The 22,825-nt window shown below is 41.2% G+C and overlaps 2 protein-coding genes across 3 annotated transcripts; both read left to right on the plus strand.

Annotated features, from left to right (window-relative positions):
• The first annotated feature begins 951 nt into the window (after positions 1-951).
• pithd1 (PITH (C-terminal proteasome-interacting domain of thioredoxin-like) domain containing 1) lies at positions 952-6,474 on the plus strand. 2 transcript variants are annotated; one of them, XM_084080605.1, is made up of 6 exons: positions 952-1,287; positions 1,826-1,869; positions 2,122-2,199; positions 3,349-3,453; positions 4,369-4,477; positions 5,070-6,474. In XM_084080605.1, exons 1-6 carry the CDS (start codon positions 1,063-1,065, stop codon positions 5,169-5,171), a joined length of 663 nt encoding a protein of 220 aa, XP_083936731.1. In that variant the 5' UTR covers positions 952-1,062; the 3' UTR covers positions 5,172-6,474. The 2 variants fall into 2 exon arrangements, with proteins under 2 accessions (XP_083936731.1, XP_083936732.1); XM_084080606.1 differs by lacking the exon at positions 2,122-2,199.
• An 868-nt stretch (positions 6,475-7,342) lies between these two features.
• On the plus strand, positions 7,343-22,632 carry lypla2 (lysophospholipase 2). The gene is made up of 10 exons (XM_084081335.1): positions 7,343-7,367; positions 10,875-10,967; positions 13,669-13,700; positions 13,986-14,051; positions 14,650-14,697; positions 14,864-14,934; positions 18,430-18,503; positions 18,626-18,727; positions 19,488-19,664; positions 20,041-22,632. Exons 2-10 carry the CDS (start codon positions 10,890-10,892, stop codon positions 20,089-20,091), a joined length of 699 nt encoding a protein of 232 aa, XP_083937461.1. The 5' UTR covers positions 7,343-7,367; positions 10,875-10,889; the 3' UTR covers positions 20,092-22,632.
• The last annotated feature ends 193 nt before the right edge of the window (positions 22,633-22,825 follow it).

Raw genomic sequence — 22,825 nt, forward strand, 5'->3', positions numbered from 1 at the left:
CCTGATGTTGTCTTATGATAGTACTTTGCGACAGCAAGGACGTTTGGTGACACGGGATGTGTGCCAATCGGAGAGTACGTACATCTCATCTGCGTGCCTTTCCATTGGATGTTTTGATTCACAACATTTCCGGTCCTTTCAAAGCAAAAGTCTCTTCAATTGGTGTCTGCCTGCCATGTGCCTGCTGTCAAGTAGTGTAAAGTAATTAAGTACATTTAGTCAAGTACTGTACTTTAGTACAATTTGGAGGTACTTTTACTGGAGTATTAAAATGTTTCAATACTTTTTTTTCCCCCCTACGAATTTCTACTACACTACATCTCAGAGGCACAGGCAGAGGGACATTCTGCGTAATGTATTTATGTATTTCTACATTACAGATAGCAGTATTGATACTTTTACTTAAGTAAAACATTGTAGTACTATTTCCACCACTGTTGTCTGTTGGCATGTGCCTGCAGTAAGATTGCCATGGGATCGCTTTTATTTTGAAAATTCTAAACCAGAAGTGTGTCTGCAGTGCAGCGCGTGTCTAAACTTGATGCGACTCGGTCAATGTTGCCATGTCCGCTTATTATAAGCGACTTTGGGCTTTTTCAGTAAGTTGCTTGTAAAAATTGGTAGTTGCATTTTTTTAGGCTTGTTTCTATAGTGTACTTGCTAATTTAGGGTTAGGGCTAGCCCAAAAATAGGCTTGCTTCCAAAATGTTTATCAGTGGTTCTCAAATATTTTCATAAATGCTTTGTGGCAGGGAGCATTTGTGTGTATATATTCCACATTCTATTCCAGAAGTTTTTGAAAATGGATGTACAAGCTCATGTAAATCAGCTATTTTCAAATAGTTTAAATTGCTCATGTGGCCTAGTTGCTTCCTTTGGTCTTGTTTACCCAGACCTGGTTGCTTGTTTGACTCACAAAACCTGGCAACACGTCTGTGTATCTATCAGCTAGCGTCAGCACGCTTCAAAGTGAAACTTGTTGACCACACCAAACATCTCGAATAGCATTTATAATCTAAAACCAGGCGTCCACACTATCATTATTTGTCCACCACATCTACAATGTCTGGTCATGGCCACGGTCACGGTCACGGTGGTGGAGGTGGAGGAGGAGGAGGACATAGCCATGGGGGGTGTGAGGGAGAGCATGAGCCCGCAGAGAGGGGCCTGGAGTACGGACTGTATCGGCGCATAGATGTGGAGAAGCTGCAGTGTCTCAATGAGAGTAGAGATGGGGACGGGAAGCTAGTGTTCAAACCCTGGGATCAACGCAAAGACCGGGAAAAGGTAAGCAGTCATCTACAATTATTAACATATTTAGCTTTTTTTAAATGTATTATTTTTGTTTACCTCTGTAAGCTGGTGGCTGTTCTTGTTGTCACTTGTACAGACTACACTGCTTCTGCTGCTGCTGCTACTACTACTACAACAACAGCTACTCTTAATTAATACAGTGTTTTTACGTTATTGTGAATGTTGGTTAAGTTCCATAAGTGGATGTCAGAAAATCCGTCCAGGCCTACATGTACTTTGTATGTAGAACAATGTCCTGGATACCAGCCAGGAGAGACGTGTTTACAACACAAGTATCCACAATGGGTATTGCTCACTGACTGGTTGGTTGTATATCAAGTCAGAGCCCTGGTGGTACTACTAGCCATGCTGACCATGACCATGGCATGATCTACAGTGGAATGCATGCACAATGGTTTAGTTTATGTATTGTGAGATCTACTTATTCGAGACCCTGCAGCCAGACCCTATTGACTTTTTCTCTTGTGCTATATGCTGCTTTCAAGTAATATTTGTGTATGTTTTCTTGCAGTTTGTTGAGAGTGATGCAGATGAAGAGCTCCTGTTCAACATCCCGTACGTTTTAAGATCATTATATCAAACTATCCTATATACTTTCTTGACCTCTTCAATCTTCACTGTATCAGGGATATATTCAATTCAATTTCAATTCAAAAGGGCTTTAATGACATGAGAAAACATACAGTACGTTTACTTTGCCAAAGCTGTTTGCGCTGGCTTTTTACCAAATTAAAAATGATGCCTCCACAATCCTGAAATTTCCATACACGCCATTCTCTAGTTAAAGGGAATAATGTTGTCTGTCAGTTTTACAGGAAGTGTAAAACTGAAAGCAATCATCATCTCGGGAGAAAACGATGATACCCACCCAGCCGAAGTACGACTGTGAGTTCTGGATTGTTGGTCTTGTCTCAGGTTCAACAAAACACTGATGTTTCATCTATCTGCGACAGGTGCACCGCATCGCTTAACCATACACCTTTATCCTAAAGGACAGTCCACTCCCCTTTTTATAAGTATGCCTTATTGAGAGTGATTAGTAGGAAAGCTGAGGGGGAATTAAAGCATAGCTGGGGAGAAGACAGCAGAAGGGGAAGCACATTGTCGTTTCAGCCAGCAGGAATGATATGTATCTTACCGACTACACCACTGGTGCAAAGGCACCATCAGTGCAAGGCATACAACACGTTGTGGACGATCACTGACATATGAAATCTATGGACAATTGTGCCTCTTGCACTGTCCCATCCCATTGCATGTAAAGCCTCTCCTTCTTGAGGTCTTGTCAATGCACCATGTGTGTCAGTAGTAATAGTGTATGCAATAGTGTCTCTTCAACAATTGCTGTAAAATCACTTGAGTTGAGTGCTGTGTTGAGTGCTACTATATCTCAAGGGTCGTCTCTATTATCTCACAGGAAAAATGTGTTGTGCAGCTTGGTCATAATAAACAACAAGAACACATACACATCGCATAAATACATAGATTGTATAAAATATAGTGTCACAAGGAGAGCCGAAATTCACTTTTTAGCTCACCAGCCAAATGTCTGGTAGATAAAAAATTCTACCCAGGAAAACAGTGTTGATGAAGAGTACTACTAAAGTGTTATGTGCACATAGGATATATATCACATAGAGAAGTGATGGATTATGGAACCCTCAAGTTAAGATATTACCGCTATGTTGATAAGAACTTGGTATCTGGCATGCCATTAATTCACTTTTGCGCTGCTTGAGCCACCAAGGCTGATATTTAGTTAAACATCGTACTCACTGAACCATCAATGCTGGTATTTTATTGCAAAAAGGTTGCCAGCGCTATGAGCCACTGAGCTGATATTTGGTGTTGAACCTTCAATGCTGATATTTTGTTGCAAAACAGAAAAGAAAAAAAACTCACCTGTGTAGGTTGGCTGATGTTAATTTAGGACCGTGGTCAAAAGTGCATATTAGTTTCATAACAGTGACCGCTAATACATTAAGTTGTTGCAATGGGTTTTGGCTTGCTACCATAGTTGTCTTTGTATTCTAGGTACAAGAACATCCCCCACATGTCTTTTGATGACACAGGGAGAGAACCTGAGCAAGCATTTCGTCTCAACAGAGATCCTCTTGCTGAGCTGGAGTACCCAACCAAGTAAGAACAGAAGCAGAGAAATGCAGTATTGCTGTTTGTCTTTTCAAGTTTCTTGTCTGTGAGCCGCTAATCTTCGCCACCATTGAACCGATCGGCATGAAACTTTGCACACACACTCCCTGGAGGCCCCAATATTTTCACATTTGCCTGTTAAAGCGCAAAACAAATATATATTACTCCTACAAATTTTGTCCAAACATCACGCCAATCAGTACACATTATCTCTATAGTCATGTGATCAACACAGATCTGTCTGATTTTTCATATTCCAACCTGCTAAGATTGGCTTTGTTTTGGGGGTGGCCTTTTGAACAAAATGCCGCATCATGAATGCAGTGCCCGATTGCTGGGTTAACTGCATGCACATTCCCACTAAGCCAAGGAAGAACCTCCATCCCACATTTTTCAAATCTCCTCATGGTAGTGCTACAACACCCTACTTCACGTTTTGGCCTATAGCTCTTGGACCGTAGGTCGTTCGATCAACATCGTTTCTCCTTGGATCATTACGCAACTTATAGGCCCTGTTTGTGCCAGATAACATTTTCTACCATAGTGCGTTTTCTTCAAAACATACGTTTTGGCACTACTACTACAGATTTTGTCCAAAACTCACATAAATCGGTACACATTATCTCTGGGGTCATGTGATCAAGATGTATGAGTTAAATTTGTTACATCCCATTCCAAGTGGCTAAGATCAAAGTTTGCGGGCCCCTGGGTAGGCAACCCGGCCGGCGGAGACCTGTGCTCCGAGGAGCACACTATTTTCTAGTTAATAATAAATCCTTTAATGACGGTTATCATTTGTCTCTAAAGCACCTTGTAAACTCTGAAATGTGTTCTACAAAAAATAATGTTTTATTGTAATTGAGTAACCTATACATCTGTTATCCATTTTATCCTAATTTCCAGGATTGCCCGCTTCTCCAATGTAGAGCACCTGTCCATCCATATATCAAAGAACTTTGGTGATGAGACCACCCGGGTCTACTACATTGGACTCAGGGGAGAGTACTCAGAGGTGAGTCCCATCTACAATAAAACAACAGCGTGAGAGTCTCTTACTTTAAGTGTGTTTGTCCATGTTCTTGCTGGACAAACATTTTCAAAACTTCAAATCTGTGTCGTGTCCGAATAACCCTGCATTTAGTATAATCCATTTAGCATATCTGTTGTATTTCCTCAAGTTACAAACTTTTCTATTTATGAATATGCTAGACTTGTATTAAAGTTGACCACCCTTTTACCTACGTGAATCAGATTTCATGTTGATATTTGATCCGTTCAAGCTGAGAAGCGATCCAGTGTTCCTAGTAGAAGTATATTTCTTTCACTTTGCATTTAGCTAGCAATTTACCATATTCACACGGCAGCCATTTTGCTCTTACACCAGTCAGACTCGGGTGGAGTTTCCATACACCGAGTTCTGATGTAAGTGCGGTTGTGTAAATACGGTTTGTGACACAGTGTATGTTGTTTGTAGCATAGTTTTGGAGGACACTGTGTTTATTGTTCTGAAGTGACTGCAGCATTTATCTACTGATTTGACATGTTTTACTTTTACATAAAAGCTTCAGTTAAGTATTTTCTCTGTCTTTTCTTGTTCCACCCAGGCCTACAGACATGAGGTTACTATCTGTAATTACGAACTATCGGCTAACCCTGCTGATCACAAAGTGGAGAGCATCATCCCGCAAACTAATTTCATCTCCTGAAAGATTGGCCAGAGGATGTGAAGATGTGTGATGGCTTCTGCTGACTGCAAGTGTCAATATTAAATGGCACGGGCCATGAAGTCAGAAACGTGGGTGTTGCTGCATATTAGCAGTAGCAGATTGAATGGACTCTTTTCAGTGGTGGGCTAAGGTTCAACTTGCATTTAGCCCTGATCACTGAACACTGGAAGGGTTCAGGCTTGGAGTTGTTGCTCAGTATGGGAATAAAAAGTGAAGGCTTCAATACCAAGCCTGCAGTAAATAAATGCATGAAAATGTTAATATGGTAAAGTGTATTATTATCACGTTTTAACCACATGAACCTTCTGGGTTTGTCATTTGGCAAGAATATATTAACATGTGGGGGATTATAGCAGATCTACAAGCTCACAACACATAGCCTTGTGAAGCTTTGTAAGCTTGTAGAGCTGCAATTTGACACAGCAAAGTATTTTGAGTTTAACTGGTAATGTGGTAGTGAGAGAGAGAGAGTATGAGACAGCAAGAGAGGATAATGGAGAAAGACACAAATGTAACGACCACACTGGGGTCTGTCAATGAGTGAGAGAAAGATCAGATCTCAACCTCCCCACCATGCTTGCAAGTCCACTGACTAAATGGATGTTTTGTGCCACCTAGTGGTTCATGGTGAGGCTTTGTAAGTGTGCTCAGTCAAAACCTTCCATATTAAACCATGGTCAAGGTACTCTTGCTTTCCCTTCTATCTTGAATAACTAGATAAACTGTCTGAATAACTGACGGAAGCATGACAAATAATTGTCTGTTTTACATGTTCTTTTGATGAGGACCGGGAAATCCAATTGACTGAGAATAGTCGAGGAGAGAAAAGAAAAGGAGGCATTTGTGAACTATTGAGAGAGACCCATACTTGGAACTGGGCCAAGGTCCTCTGCAGTGGAAGTCCATTCCCTCCCTTTCATGCAGAGTACGCATGAGTAGACTTTGTGTATGTTAATATTTTAAAGCAAGATTTCAGAGTTACATAATGCCACAATTGGTAGAACTGGTTAACCAAGGTTCCTGGCCGGGACCAAGTGAAAAAGCATCCCTTCTTCTCTCCACCTTTGTGCCTTTCTCCTTTTACTAAGGGTTATTTGATTCATGATTTCATTGCATTATTAATGAAGAGTGTCACAATGCGGTCTGCTGCGGCTTGTCCGTGGATTTTCCAGGATGTGTAAGTTTATATATCAGCAATATGTTGTGGCTGTTCATTTGTTAAAAGCCCCTTATGGAAGCTTGTACTAAAATGCTACTGAGTTATTTCTGGAATAAAGATAAAATGTAACATTATTTTGATTTCCACTTACGATTTCATTTAATGTTTTAGTTAAGTTGAGATTATTATAATATGTGTTTTTCCTCATATTAATCTAAACTTCCTCTAAACATCTGCTTCAGTAAATGGCATCTTCTATCAGCTAGTGCTTTTCTCTACGTGGCACATTTTTCAGTAGATAAATAATTTATAATAGAAAAACAGACGGCACCAACAACAAAACATCACAGTGCATTGTAGTACGATGAACAGTTTATTTTCATAAATGCCATTTAGATGTCTGTGTCCAGTGGTGGAAAGTAACTCAGTACGTACTCAAGTACAAATTTCAGGTATTTTTTTTTAAACTTTACTGGAGTATCTTCAATACTTTTAGTTTTACTCCAATACAATTATTTAAAAACTTTAGTTACTACTTACTAGCAGATATACATTATTATATTAAAAGTAAAACATACATTAACCACTTTAGCCCTATTTTATACCTATAGGCTATTTGGAAATAGCTGATCTACAAACTCGCATCGCAACGTATTGTGAGCTTGTATATCTGCTATTTTCAAACATTTTAGTACTTTTACTTTTGGTACTTTAAGTATATTTTGATGTCAACAGTTTTGTACTTTTACTCAAGTAACATTTTTGAACACAGGCCTTTTACTTGTAAAAGAGTATTATTTTTATTTTGTGGCATTGCTACTTTTACTTAAGTAGAAGATCTGAGTACTTCTTCCACCACTGTCTGTGTCTACTGAGTGTCGAATGACATCAAATTGATGTCATCAATCTATCTGAGAGCGAGAAAAGGCTTGGCTCTGATGGTGACATCACTAAAGCGAAGCCCCGCCCCTGTGCGCCATGAACGGAAGTTCCGTTGTAAACTGGGACAGCAAGCGGTGAGTGTATGAATTTATCTAAGCGGGCCGCGGTTTAATCTTTACCACTTTACCCTGGTCGAACCGAATCCATCTGGACCTTCGATTCTAGCAGGTCCGAATGGCTTCCATTTGGGCTAAAGAATGTTATAAAATTCAGCTTCTAACTCGGAACGTAGGCTATCCTAAAGCAGACTGAAAGAGGCAGACTGGGAGCGGGGAGGAAAAGACAATACAAATTGTGTGTGTGTGTGTGTGTGTGTGTGTGTGTGTGTGTATGTGTTAGCTAGCACCACTAGCACGGTCCATTGTGTGGATGTAAACGGGATTAAGCCGGCCTGTAGTGTGTGATGTTACTCTATCCAGCTCTAGAGGTACTAGAGGCTTTGCTGCACTGATCCTTTCCTGCTAAATTCCATCAGTGGCGAATGGGTCGCATAATGTGAACCAGCAGCGAGCTAAGCTGCTTCCCTCCTCCTCACCCCCATTGTCTCTTCATCCCCAACCTCCTTCCTATATTCTCTACTATGACTGATATTGTAGCGTTGAAAGGTCATAATGCTAGTGTGGACTGTAGAGCCAATCCACCATCACACAGCTAGGTTAGCTGGTAGTTTTGTAGGCAATCCACCACCACACAGCTAGGTTAGCTGGTAGTTTTGTAGGCAATCCACCATCACACAGCTAGGTTAGCTGGTAGTTTTCTAGGCAATCCACCATCACACAGCTAGGTTAGCTGGTAGTTTTGTAGGCAATCCACTATCACACAGCTAGGTTAGCTGGTTGGTTGTAGGCAATCTACTATCACACAGCTAGGTTAGCTGGTAGTTTGTGGTGCCTGAGTGTCAGTCACTCATTGTCGCATATCAATAGCGCTGAAGCGGTACCATTGTCAGACACCAGCAGTCAGGTCATCAATAGTAACGCTAAAACACAATGGCCTGTGTGTGTGTGTGTGTGTGTGTGCGCTTTGAAGCAGAACTGCTTAAATTCAATCGTTTGACGTCTAGTCAAACGGGCTGCACATCTTTATCATTTTAGTGTTGAATACAATTCAAGTCAGCTGCATACATGTTGTGACTCGTGGTGTTCTCTCTAAAGGCCTTGGTACTACACACCACGGTCCTCGACGTTTTTGTTTTTTGGTCATACGTAAATGTTTGATGGCATGCCGTCAGGTGCACTTGTTGTAGTCATAGCTCATAGGCAGAGGTCATAGGTACATTTCCACTATTTGCTATTGCTGGCACGACTACAGGGAGATCAACCTAGGCGAAGCATAACTGGGCAGTGGGCAGGTATAATTGTCAGAGTGTGTGTGTGTATGTGGCCTATTGCAGCACCAATACAGCAGGTTAAGCAGGGCAGCAACATAAAATGCCCATGCTGGCTTTAATGGAATTAGAGTCTGCTTTTAAGTGATGACATAAAGTCAGAGATTGAGTTACACTGGTGTGTCAGAACAAAACCTTTCTTAGTTTTTCAGCTTTTTTTTAAAGACCAGCTCTTTTTAGACTAGGCACGCGGATATGCACACATGCCACTTCTGAACAGGCCCTCTGTTGAACTACTAGATCTCTCTAAGCAGTGGGATAGAGAGAGTCATTGTTTCCAAGAACATGGCTCAGTAATCACTATAGAGTGCTTTATGCTGTTACCCAGGCCTGTTGGGCCTTTTGTATCTAAGGAACTATGTAAGGGAGATGGATGTAGACGAGCTAAATGTCAATATTTTACTAATGTACTGCATCGTCAATGCCTATGGTAACACTAAATGTTATGGTACCGCTACTCTAAATAGGAATGAGAGCCAAGGCTACTTGTTATCACTGGCAGGATAGAAAGTCTAGGTACACCGTACTGTGCCAGTTTGTTTTTGTTATCACCCCCTATATTTTACTTTCTCATCTTCCCCACCTCTGGGTCTTTACTTTAGTTCATTATCTCTTGCCATTCATGACATTTGTTAAATTAAAATGTGATACTAATTATTAGTTAATAATTCTTATTAAATAAGAGCATGACTTTTAGTTACCGTAGGTAGGTAAGTTATGGCGTTTTCATTATTTCATTATAAGAGTGCAAGCATTCCGCTATTTTTACATTCCCAAACTGATGATTGCCAATGATATAGTAAAAAAACAAACTAGCAGACACAGACAACGTAACGTTTCCTTCTGTTAGATTTTTATTTTGTGATGCCTTAAAAATAATTATTACTGCGGTACCAACAGCTATCACTTTCTGATACTGAGACTTTTAAGCCTGATTCATACTTTGTGGTACAACGCGGTGTCGAGCACTGGAAAATAAATTGCAGATCTACATCTTGTTCATTCACATAGGGTCATAGCTTTGTTCTCTCTGGCCACAGTGGCCCAAAATAGACCTGGCGTCCTTGCTATTTTGTACCAAAGTGGCTGCTGGACAAACTGATCTTTTGATCATTAGGCTTATAACTAGGGGTTAAAATCCCAACCTTAATTGCAGTGTGGGAATTGTAACACTCATTCATTATAATCATGTCTGGTCTTTCTTTACACATTAACCTGTCCTCTTCCCTTTTTGTTTGAATCTCTTCCCCGTCTTGTCTCCCCATCGCCAATTGACCAATAAGACAGCAAAACACTTTAAGACCCTACCCCTCCCTTGCCCATCATATCATCAGCGCAAACGAAAGGATAATAAACAGGCAAGAGCCTTTACTGTCAGCATTTAACTGTAAAACTACTATCATGATCATAAGCTGTTATCAGCCGAGTGTCTGACTCACAATGGTAGCTATACTACTAGCTAACAGGCAATCTGCGGGCGTATGCATTTAATAACCTGGACATGGTTACAGAGTTGGGGTGGAGTATGTTTCATTTGGTTAATGAATCTCGCAACTTGCTGACTGCAGATCCCCCCCACCCATCCCCACCATGCCCCGCGCCCACGCACCTCTCGTGACGTGACTCCCTTTTGAGTTCAAAAGCACTTCCATAAAGTGTGGTATGTTCGGGGCCATTGTGCTGCGTCCGTCCTGGCAAGAGGGCCACCAGGGGGGTGGCGGTGTGAATAGCCGTATTGATAAGCTACCCATGTTTAGACTGTCACACAGATGTTTGCATTGACATCCATTGTCTATAAGCATTTAGCCCTCCAAAGCCCTAAACTGCAACTCTAGGCTGTGCAGAGAGGGGTTGAAGAAACACATGCACAAAATGTGCGTTCCATATTTTAAATGAGCTATCGCTCTGGAGTTTGAATACTGACGTCACATCACTGTGTTGTGTTCCGTTGTATTTCACCCCATGACTGACTGGACACAGACACTGATGCTGTCTATGCCTGACCCACTGAAAATAACAGATTTACAATCTACAAACTCACAATGCGTTGTGAGCTTGTTTCTCAGCCTTTAGGCTTTAGGCAAAATTGTGACCTGACTTATTAATATCACAGACTATTGACTGATTGTTTTTTTTCCCTCCATTATTTCTCATTAAGTAATGACAAAACTTTTGCTGTGTGTGTGTCCTCCAGCCCCCCTTACAGTGTATGTGTGGCAACAACATGTCTGTGCCGCTGCTCGCCGAGGCTGTGACGGTGTCTGGGACGGAGAAGGAGACCGCCGCAGTGAGTTAACACCGTTTTTTAACATGACGCACATTCACACTTTTCTTTTCTTTATATGATTACGGCAGTGGCTAAGAGCCACTCAGACAGCACGAGGGAAGACACGGGTATGATTGTGGAACTGCTCAAGGACACTGTGGCAGGATACATTGGTTGGTGATGAAACTTGGTTGTTGTAGACATCCGTTTTGTTGTATCGGTGTTTGTTCTTTAGCCATGTAGCACTATGCACACCCAACACAGAAAATTATTCTCTACACCCACATTCTTGCCCCCTGCTAGCCGCAAGCAACTCTTGAATGCTATTTTTGATATCTGGCATCTAGAGTTGCAATACCAACCATTCACAGCCCATACATCCAAACAGAAAAGTCAGATCTGATTGTTTTAAACGACGTTAAAATTACCAACATTGCAGCTGTACGGAAAGCTTGGATTATCCTCTTTCTATCTGCCAAGTTTTTGTTTCATAAAAATCCACCATAGACATGTTATGAGTAGGTGATCATAAGTGTACCACCTGTTTCGAAATTGCACATAGCAGATACCAAGAGGATAATCCAAGCTTTCCGTACAGCTGCAACGTTGGTGAGTTTAACGTTGTTTAATACAATCAGATTGGACTTTTCTGTTTGGATGTATGGGCTGTCCGGGGGTATTGCAACTCTAGATGCCACATATTAAAAATAGAATCTAAAGTTGCTTGCGGCTAGCCCCCTGCAAGCTGATGATAACTGGACGAACACATGATGTCTCTATGCATTAATATCCCTGTGACTTGACTACTTTAATTCTATTTATTTTGCTATTAATCTGGCTTCTGGCTTCAGCTATGCCCACACACACTCAGGGAAGAGCAGAAGTACATTACATCTGCTCTTCCCTGAGTATGTGTAGGGATGGCTGACTTATCCCTTGTTCATTGATTAGCTCACACACCCAGCCCAGAGACAGTCAGGCTACAGGTCACACGTGCGCTTCAACCAACACATCTGCAATGCATGCCAAATCATCAAACTGGCAGGAATGCCGGTGTTCCTGTGTGTAGTTTGTTCGACTTACATTGGATAGTGTTGGCTGCCTGAAAGAAAACTACAAGCAAAATGGCTGCCAAGTGGGATCAACGCAAGGCGCTTCTGATTGGTTGTTAACCCGGTCAAGGTTAAGCGATGTTGAACCCGACTCCTCACACGCGTCGGACTTCACACGCTTCAGCACCGTCAATGCCCCTTTTTTATCATAGAATGGAAGTGAATAGGGAAGCTGGTGCATCTGACGCAGATGTATGCCCAGTGCCCAGGGCTTCAGAGTCCCGTTCACTTCCATTCTATTGGAGCCAAGGGCTGGAGCTTCACTTTGACGAGTGCCGCTTTCAACGTGTCTGAAGCATTGATTTCAACATTGGTGAACTTTGACCGGGCGTCAACCAATAGGAAATAAGTCTGTTGTTCCCACTTGGCAGGCATTTTGCTTGTAGTTTTGTTTCAGTGAGACAACCACTCCAACGTTAAGTAAAACGAACTACACACCAGAAAACCAGCACTGCCCACAATCCGCAAGACGAGAATGGGTAGTTGACACGTCTGACGCCTCTATATATTATGGCTACTCCCTCTGACTCCAACATGTATGTGTGACCGTAAGCTAAGTCAAACAAGCTACACCAAAAAAAAAACACAAACTGCAAGAAAACAAAGGTAGTTGACACGTTTGACACCTCGGCATACATTGCTACTCCACCTCTAGAGTGTGACCGTAATCTAAATCACACCAACCACTCTACAGACATTTTAAATACTGACATGTTTTTTCCCCTCATTGTCTCCTTAGTAACTGCCATCTAAGCTGTTAGTAAACAAAACTTGACCCTTTCCTCTGTGTGGTGCATGTGTCAAGCACTTTATAAATGAACCTGAATACAATATCCATTAACCCACTTGTTTTAAGGCCACCTTCTATTACAATTGAAGAATGATTGGATGGTTTTCTTACACAACAGCTTTCATATAATATATTGGAAATAGCTTATATAATATAGAAAGAAGTCTGCTTTTATCAAGAGCCTGGGTTTATCAAAACTAGTACATCAGAACTAAGGCATACTACTCTTCGGTTGAACTGTGAATTGTGCCCTTGTTTTAAATAATTCAAAGGAAGATGTTATTTTCTAAATCACTCACGAATGCACAAATTGTTATCATTCTTTTTCATGGACCTTTCATGGTGTTGCGCATGTAGGAATTGGCAGTGTGAGCTTTTCTTGGCAACAATGGATTGGCATCTTTTTCCCTCTGATTTGGCACAAGCAGGCAGCCGCTGCCAGCCAGGCACATTTACGTCCAGTACATGATGTACTGCACACTACGCTAATGGCACAAAATTGTGGGTTATAAATTCTCTTATTTCCAGGTTTTTCTTCCCCTGCTGCCCACCGCCTCCCCTCCCCTTTGCTTTTTGTGTGTGTATATTTTGTTCATGATTGCATTCCTAAAGATCTACATGAAACTGCATTCACTTTGGTATCACAGGAATGTCACAATGCAGTGAACAGCCACTGCACAGTGATGTGTGTGTGTGTGTGTGTGTGTGTGTGTTCGAGGTTATGTGAAGAAATAACACATTTTTCTAGGTGTATAATACACCTAGAAAAATGTGCTCTCAAATTATTTGTAAAAATGTTTCCATCTGCTTTTCTTACTAGGTGATCTTTCTTCATGGGTTGGGAGACTCAGGGTGAGCTCACATTTCTTACATCCAGTTCCACTTACTATTTCATTAATGTACAATTCCTGTACATTAAACCTCCTATGAACACCCTGAGGCATGTTTTCTAATGTGTTAGATTAATATAAACCTACTATAATCAACAACCTGTTTGTCACATGCTAGCCTCCCACTTGTAGACTTTTTGTCATGCTCCCACATTCACAGCCTCTATATTGCCTTGTACCATGCATTATATTGTAGCTTATGTGGACGAACTGGATGAGAAAGAAATCGCTGTCTTTTCTCCATCAGGCACGGGTGGGCAGACGCCATGACGGCGATCCGGCTGCCACATGTCAAGTACATCTGCCCCCATGCGTAAGTCTGTCTCTGATCTGTGTCCGTCTGTCTGCATTTTATGAGTTGTCTGTCTGTTTCCATGGCCGGCTCTGGGCCAGTCGCTGGTCACCCGGGATTCCAACTTATATTGCACTTGAACCAGAGGGGCTACCCAGCCACCTTGAATTCTGCACCAGCCCAATGAATCGGTGATGTCGCGTTGTGGCTTGCTGGTACACACCAACATCCTGAGTGTTAATTTAACTCTGACATTGGAAAAATGGAATTGAGGCGTAAACTAACCCAGCTGCAGTGTTAGCCTGTTAACGCCCTCTCTCTCTTTCTCCTCCTCTGTCTGTGCTCTTGACATGTTTAATTTAACATGAAAAGTTATGGGTGATTTATACACTGAAAATATCGAATTGACAAAATCACAACACATTGTGCTGCGATGCGTTATGAGGTTGTAGATCTGCTTTAATCAATGTGCGACATACCACACAACCAAGCCATTAGTCTTCCTCTCTTTTCCTCTCTCACTCCTTCTCTGTCCATCTCAAACTCCTTTATTTTTCCACTCCTCTTTTTCTTTTATCTATCCAACCTTTTGTGCTCATACTATGTTATGTATCCTCAGGCCCCGAATCCCTGTCACTCTCAATATGAAGATGGCAATGCCTTCGTGGTGAGTTGGCGTCATGAAAAGAAGGCAACGTTGCAGCAAAACACTGCACTCTGTTGATTGGCTGGAAACCACAATAGACGCACATAATCACTGACAATAATACCAATTGTATGTATTAGCTTACTGAAATGCTGACTGTTCTTGGTGTGCGTGTGTGTATGCGTAGGTTTGATCTGATGGGTCTGAGCCCTGACTCCCCAGAGGATGAAGCTGGAATCAAGAGGGCGGCAGAGAACAGTGAGTTTCCTTTGGAATAGTTTTTTGGGGTATTCTTTTCAGGTTTTTATTTATTTCTGTATTGAAATAATAATAATAATAATGTAAATTATAAAATAAATGTACTTCACATAAAATCTGAACAAAAGTGTAGACCAGTGGTTCTGAACGATTTACATGTCAAGGACAACCAAAAGATTTTGTGCCAGATACCCCCACTTTTATTGTTGGATTAGATTTAGTACAGAATTCTACAACTCTCTATATTTGGTAGGTGGTCCGCGAAGCCATGGCTCACAAAAACGACCTTTTTTATTTGATATTATAATACCATTATCCGCTGCCATTGTTTATCTGTAGATGTACCGCCTTCAGCCCAATCTCATGCTGCTATCTCTCTCCTAACAAAACAAAAGGCGTCAACAACGCATTGTGCCCGACACCTACGTATTAACATGCACACCCACTGTCTGATGGTCAGGTTTAGCATACTAAAAGATGGCTATTATCATATGGATGGAATGGAAAGCGTTTCATTCAGCTGTTGGTTACTCTTCTGAATGAGCTGAATGTCAAAGTGAGATGATCGTGTGAACTTGTGAAAGTCGTGACGTGTGTGTGTGTGTGTGTGTGTGTGTGTGTGTGTGTGTGTGTGTGTGTGTGTGTGTGTGTGTGTGTGTGTGTGTGTGTGTGTGTGTGTGTGTGTGTGTGTGTGTGTAATGGTCTCGCTGTCTTGTGTAATGTTACCAGTTATGACTATAAAACCAGAATTAGACAAACATGCAGATTTAGAAAACTAGATAAAGATGATGTTTTTTAATATGTGGTCTCATTCACAAAGTTGGCTGCATGGTAAACGTAATAATTATTCACTTCTCTCATTCGCATGCAGCCTAAAGAAAATTAATTATCATGCGCATGGCCTGATACATAATACATAGAAATAACAGGACAACAATATCGCAATTATGTAAGTATAGACTAAAATATACAGTATATGCACATTGTGGGTTAGTAAGGAATACATATGTAATCAGTTACTTCCACTTTCTTATTTAAGTTTAAAGACAATAAAATTGTATGCATCATGGCTGGTTATTAATGGAGGAAGGGGGGGAGGGTCCACGAAGATATTGAAAATATTGGAAGGAGTCTTTTGGTCAAAGAAGTTTGGGGAGCCTTGGTAGAAAGAGAGTAGTGACAACAGGTCCATTGGAGTGAATGGAGTTGTCGTCTTTACGCCACTTATGAAATCAGGCCAATTAGGTGAGACATAATTTATAACACATTACACGGGCTGCACCTGCCACCACCCCTTGGCATTCCCCATGCAGCCAAGACCAAACCACACCTAACTACCACAGGAAGATAACAATAGATTATTTTTTTTAAATACCAGTATTTAGCAATGCTAAAACGATGCAGTATGTCTTAAGATTTATTTTTTCTAAGTCCACGCTGATGCATACATGGAGAGAGAATAAAAATGTGTGTTTGAGAGAGAGAGACAGAGAGAGGTCATATCTATGACTATGACCTGTGGTAGTAAATCCTAAACTCTTTCAATATAGACTAGACTCACAAATCCGTATTGTCTGAATATATGTTAGAAAGAAAATATGACGCTAACTGCCTGAAATGCCCTATATTGTCCACACATACCTGTGGTGGACATTCTCAATCTTTATCCAGTCAATTAACCACATGAACCCTAGTGTCCCTCTTCTGGGCATGTCATAATAGGCATTTGCACATTTGGAAAAAATAGCAGATCTATGAGCTCACGTTTGTGAGCTTGTAGATTGGCTATTTTCGCTATTTGACGTAGAACAAAGAATATCGGTTTTAAGTGGTTAAGAAAAACATGTGGCATATTGGTTGCTGTGTGTCTGTGCATCAAACACTTCTGTAAATGGAGAGAGAATCATGAGGGGAAAGAATCATGTGCTGAAATTTACCTTTTTAAAGAGTATACGGTACCTAGGGCCTGTTCTATGAAGCATGGTCAACATACCCAGAATATATTTTTGTTATCTGGTTTCACTAACCCTAGCAATCCCGGGCGCTCGGATAAAGTTCTTGCCCATCAGTGCGCAATGCGTCTGCAGATTCAGTCAGGAGATTCAAACCCCTAGACTCGAGGGTTTTAAGCCAGGCGTGGAGGGCAATCTTTGTCACTGCACTAGCGACACCTACAGGTTTGTTAGTGTGACTGCCTGTTCAGCAGGGAGAAGAACTATGGCAAATAGTGTGTTCCTCCATACGTGTTATGCCCTCCCAGTTAAACTCCTTACTTGTTGAAAAGAAGCAGCTGGCGACTTCAAGTGTCTTGAAGGACACGTGTTCATCTACACCCACCCACATGACCCAGCAGTGACAGGGACTACACGTGAGAGGGGGGGGAATCAGGAATTGGCATAATCACTACATTTGGAGTAAAAGTGTGTAGGGGCAAACTAACACTAGTAGTCAGGCTAAGTGGGCACACGACGGTGGCAATCACCTCGCTACGTCAACCCACAATTTTCTAGCTACTGTACACAATATAGCTATGTGCACATTCACATACAAAGGGGGGCGTTTGCAGCATATGACCAATCGCAAACATGGGTAAACAAACTGGCAGCAGAGCACTGTATTAGAATAATATGAATAGTTTAAACATACACTGTACATGCTAAAAGCAATACTGTTGCTGTTGCCAAATGCAGGAAGGATAAAATGGGTGCTGGATCAACAAAAATATCTTGTAGATATTGACTATATGAGAATTTTCTCATATAGTCTAATTTCAGTAGGCCAACCACTTAAACCCTTATGCAAAAATACAGAGCCTGTACAATTTACAATACAGACCTTGTCAGAACTATGCGGGCAGTGCAAAAAAATATAATGTATAATCGTTCTTTAATCGTAAAGGTTTAAAATAATCGTGATAGGGATTTGAAGTCATATTGCCCAGCCCTACATCTGAGATAACTCACTCCCTCTGGCGAGAATTTATATCGCATAATAAAAATCGTCAGGGGAAGCCAAAGAGATTTGCCATGATCTGCGCACAGAGCTCCACAGGAATCAAGAGGATTTATTGGTCAATATGCTGTACTTTTATACATGCTTGATCTCTTATCTCGAACACAACCTATTCTGGAGCAGTTTAGGTTACCATGGTGATGTACAATGGTAAGAAGTGAACCTGCGTCGTAACCTTGAAACCCCAGGGTTATACATAGTTACCTCATAAACTCCTAAATCCAGCTTCATAGAACAGGCCTTAGGAAAGCCACAATAACACCCTAATTATGCACACACTTTTCTGTCAGTCTATACACAGACCAAATGGGATGAGACAGAATTTTTTAAATGTACTATTTATACATTTGCAAATGTCCTTGTGATGAGAATCTGTGCCTCTTGTGTTTGTTTGAAATTCTGATGTGCACCAATTCTTCTCTTGGATGCCACCCAGTGGTTGCCAGTGCTTTGTACATTTTTCATGTTATTTCTGTTCTCTAGTTAAGGCCATAATTGACCACGAGGCCAAGAATGGTATCCCTCCTAACCGTATCCTGCTTGGAGGCTTCTCACAGGTGGGGAGCTATGCTGCCTTTATCTTCCGTATTCCATTATAATAACTTTTGCAACACAGCCTGTTAAATGTAGTGACTGTTTTTTTCTTACATCCTTCTTACATTTCATTCTTCCTCCTCAGGGTGGAGCTTTGTCCTTGTATACTGCACTGACTTGCCAGCAGCAGTTGGCTGGTGTTGTGGCTCTCAGTTGCTGGCTTCCACTTCACAAGAGCTTCCCACAGGTACAATTCATGGCTTTACTTGGCAGCCAAATGGGAAAATGGTCAATTTTAAATGGTGGTTCTAATAATACTAGAGAGACTTTCATAAACAGCACATACTATGGCTGTCAAGAAGTTGTAAGATAAGGAATTATTCTTGTACAGAATTATTATGAGCTGTCTCTCAAATGATATGCATCTGTCCACACATTTGTGCCACTTGTAGAAGCAGTGCTGTGTGAATCTTAACCACTGTATCCTAGCGTCCCTGTTCTACGCATGTCATAAGACCAACATTCTGCGAAATTGCACATCTACAAGCTCTTGTACATAAGCTATTTTCACTATTTGATGTACAAGAAAGTATATACTGTAAGTCGTCAAACTGAGGTGATTAAGTTTTGCTTTAACAAATCATTGCAAAATCATTACGGCAGTGTGAAGATTTCGACAAAAGACTTCAATGGAGACATCTGTGTGGGAAGCAGTGGAACAATTTTCACATAGCTCTCAGCGGTTTCTCCTCACTTGATGGCACTTACTTCAATCAAAACCTCTTTATATTAACAAATGCATCAAATTCTTAGAACCTCTTGGCCAAACTTTCCTTCACCTAATACAAATTCAAATAAATAGTTAGTAAAAATTACTTTATCTGTTAGGGATGCAGAGGTTCAAATTGGTAATAAACAAATGGCAGTTTGCCTTGTGTGCGTGTATATTTGCCATGTAATTGAATCACACCACTGCCACAAAGTCCATGTCATCCTCTCTCTTCCAGGCGGCAAGCGCCAGTGCTAACAAGGACATGCCCATCCTGCAGTGTCACGGGGAGATGGACCCCATGATCCCTGTGCACTTTGGGGCCATGACGGCAGACAAGCTCAAGACCATAGTCAACCCTCAGAAGATCACCTTCAAAACCTATCCAAGCCTCGTCCACAGTTCCTGTCCTCAGGTAATGTGTGGCCCTGACGCACTACAAGAGTGTCTCTTATCCAAGTCTGCCTGTTGGGGGTAAATCAATTAAGTATTAATTATTATTTATCCACAATGTATATAAAATGGCCAAGAATGGTATCTATACTTAAACTGTCATTAGCCATCATATGCTGCCATGCGTATAATGGAATGCATTTAATTTTCGTGGTTGAACATCCCAAAACAAAGTGCAACGCACATGGCCAGTAATAACAGCAAATATGCACCTTTCAGGTGAATTGGGCCTTAGGTGTATACTGGAACCTGTATGTGTATTGTGTATTGATGCTATTTTGCATCTGCTGATTAATTTAGTCATGTGTTTCAACATCTTTGTTGTTGTCCTTTTGCAGGAGATGGCAGCTGTAAAGGAATTCATTGAGAAGCAGTTGCCTCGGATCTGACCTCACTTCATGCCCCACTGTGACCCCTAGACACTGACCTCTCACCCCCCCAACCTGCCATTCTCCCACAGGAAACAGCCATGAGCACCCCACCGCCACACACATTTACATATTAACCAGCGAACACACGCGCATGAACATACATACATACACACACACATAAGCAGAATAATTGGATTGCAAACGCGCACAGAGACAAAATCCATGCTTCTCGTACGGTGAAAACCCGACAAGCTTCTCAAACACGCATTGATTTCATTATAACGCCAACCAAGTGCTTTCACATTCTCATAAGTCTTATCTTTGGGAGGGAGAGATGCCATGTCACATAGCACATTCCTCTGGGCTTTATTGCAAACAACTTGTATTCTATCTTCTTTGATCCCACCTCCACACCCATTTTCTTCTCTCTTCATTGTTTTCAGCTATCACACCACCCATCCCCCCTCCTACCCCACCAGCATCAACATATCCCCCCTCCTTCCTGTCGCTGTGTGTCTGTTAAGAGTTAAAAAGACAACAACAACTACAATGGGTCAGTCAGTTAACTGACCGCTGGGCCGATATTGTCTGTGGCCAACCACCCTCCAGTGTTACAATGCATCTTCTGCCTCGATATGCAACTAAAGAAGAATCTCATAATCTCTACCTAATACACACACACAACCCTGATACAGAATCTTAACTGTAGGTGGAGGGTGCCAGGAAGGGTGTGGGCGGGGGTCCTGGTTGGTCGAGTGAGCAATAAGCAGTGAGTTTAGGAAGTTCTGGTTCCATCTGGAGTGACTGGGTTCCACCAAGGGTGCATGCTGTCTCTCCCGCCTTGCCCTCTCAACGATGGCCCCCCAACAGTGCACTGTGGGCAGTCAGGTCTTGGCAGTCCTGGCTGTTCGGAATATGCAACCCATATACGCCCCAATTAAAGTGCACTAAAGGTCCCGCATCTCCTTTTGATTGTGTATAATATCTGGAATATATAAACAACCCCCCCTCCCTCATATGAAATAAAATAAACCAGTGGATTATCACCCTTGCAACCATGTTCCTTTCTTTGACACAATTTCAAGGCTTACTGGATGATTCTGATTTTTACGGTATACATGGGTGGGGGAACATTGCCTTTTTTAAATTCAATATGTTGAATGTGGCCACAGAGGACGGTCTTTTGTGGCTATTATAATGTTTTACTGTATCTGAATAACAAGTATTTAAGTTATTTTCTTCAAATTATTGTTGGGTACTTTAAAAATGCTGGATTGATGAGTATTGTTCTGTATCCTGCAGCATTATAGGCTGTCAGGAAAGGCAAGAAGCGCACCACCCAGGTAGATGCACTGCAGCGCGACAGCTTAGCTAACAACACTGTAGAGCTCAAGACCCTGATGCTAGATAGGAGTGTGTGGAGGGCAGCGATTCAGGAGTCAAGAGTTGGTGTTGGCTCTCACATCGCATCGCATAGGCTGCATGTAATCACTCCAGATGGTTACAGACTGCACATGGCAGCGGGACATAACCTGACTAATTTTACTATCCATCTGACTAGAGTCCCAGTCCATCTCCTCCAGTGAGAAGATCTGTAAGAACACCATAGTGCTAAGAAGGTCGCAAGTGCGTCCAGTTAGTTTGAGGTTGTCTTCGGAACCTTAAAAAATAGTTTAGAGTCTCAAAGTGGCATGGATCGACATCCTTTCTCCTCATAGCAAAATATTCACTCCCTCCTTTGGCGCAAATTACCAGAACCCACTAATAAAACATGAAAGGTCAGACTTAACTTAAATCCAACACTATTGTAATTCACCTCTTTAAAAACTGGGAGGGCTTTGTCAAAAAGCTTTTCCTACATTAACTGAAGGGTGATTTTTAAAACAAGAATGAATCTTGAGCAATTTATGACTGACTTGGACATAGGAATATAACAATGAGGAGTCTTGTGTGCTAAAAATATATATATCGGGTGTTCTATGTTCTATATTTTCCTGTTTGTGAATGTTCTTTTTTTCTTCTCTTAATGATTACTTCTCTATTATTGTTCTCTAATTTAAAAACAAACAAACCATAAAACAAACAGGACAGAAATGGGATCTGTTGTGATTGTTTTCAAACCAATGAATGTCTCTCCTATGTCCTTGGTTAAGTCATTTTATATTTGTGTCTTAATATGCCATTGTCATCGAATCTCTGATGCAACCTTTACTTTACCCCTGAGTTGTGTCTGCAGCAAATTTTTCCCACCTTGAGTGTTTCTCTTAATTTTACATCTATTTAATTTCTGCACCCTTTGTCTTCCCTATGTTTTTTTTGTGCGTGGCAGTCTTGTGTATGTTTCCCTGAGTTGAATGTTGTCTCATTGGTAAAAAATAATAATAATTGTGTTTCTCATTTGTTTGACCTTTGTTTTGTCACTCTTGTCATCTCATCCTTCATGTGTATGTTTATTATGATGGGCTACAAGATAAAATGTTGAGGGGGGACTGTTAGTCTCTCCATTTTATTTTATTTCCAAGACACCTGTATGTGGAATAAATGATCCAAATAACAGTTTATTTGAGTTGAGCGTGTTTGATTTTACATTGCTGCTTGATGTCTTTACACTTTTCCACGTTGGCAAATGATTAGGTCAGTACTTTTGACAATGAAAAATCACTAATACAATCTTTTACATTCTAAATCACTAATACAATCTTTTACATTCTAAATACCATAATGCATATTTTTATTCTCTATCTGCATGTAT

This window comes from Gymnoscopelus microlampas (genome assembly GCF_963454915.1).
Source record: "Gymnoscopelus microlampas genome assembly, chromosome: 15".
Classification (NCBI taxonomy): domain Eukaryota; kingdom Metazoa; phylum Chordata; class Actinopteri; order Myctophiformes; family Myctophidae; genus Gymnoscopelus; species Gymnoscopelus microlampas.

Bases quoted from the DNA above. Each gene is read 5' to 3' on its own strand.
- lypla2 (XM_084081335.1), top strand. From the start codon at position 10,890: ATGTGTGGCAACAACATGTCTGTGCCGCTGCTCGCCGAGGCTGTGACG. The intron at 14,935-18,429 runs GTGAGTTTCCTT...TCTGTTCTCTAG, and splicing joins CAAGAGGGCGGCAGAGAACA to TTAAGGCCATAATTGACCAC. The intron at 18,728-19,487 runs GTACAATTCATG...TCTCTCTTCCAG, and splicing joins TTCACAAGAGCTTCCCACAG to GCGGCAAGCGCCAGTGCTAA.
- pithd1 (XM_084080605.1), top strand. From the start codon at position 1,063: ATGTCTGGTCATGGCCACGGTCACGGTCACGGTGGTGGAGGTGGAGGA. The intron at 1,288-1,825 runs GTAAGCAGTCAT...GTTTTCTTGCAG, and splicing joins AACGCAAAGACCGGGAAAAG to TTTGTTGAGAGTGATGCAGA. The intron at 2,200-3,348 runs GTGAGTTCTGGA...TTTGTATTCTAG, and splicing joins CACCCAGCCGAAGTACGACT to GTACAAGAACATCCCCCACA.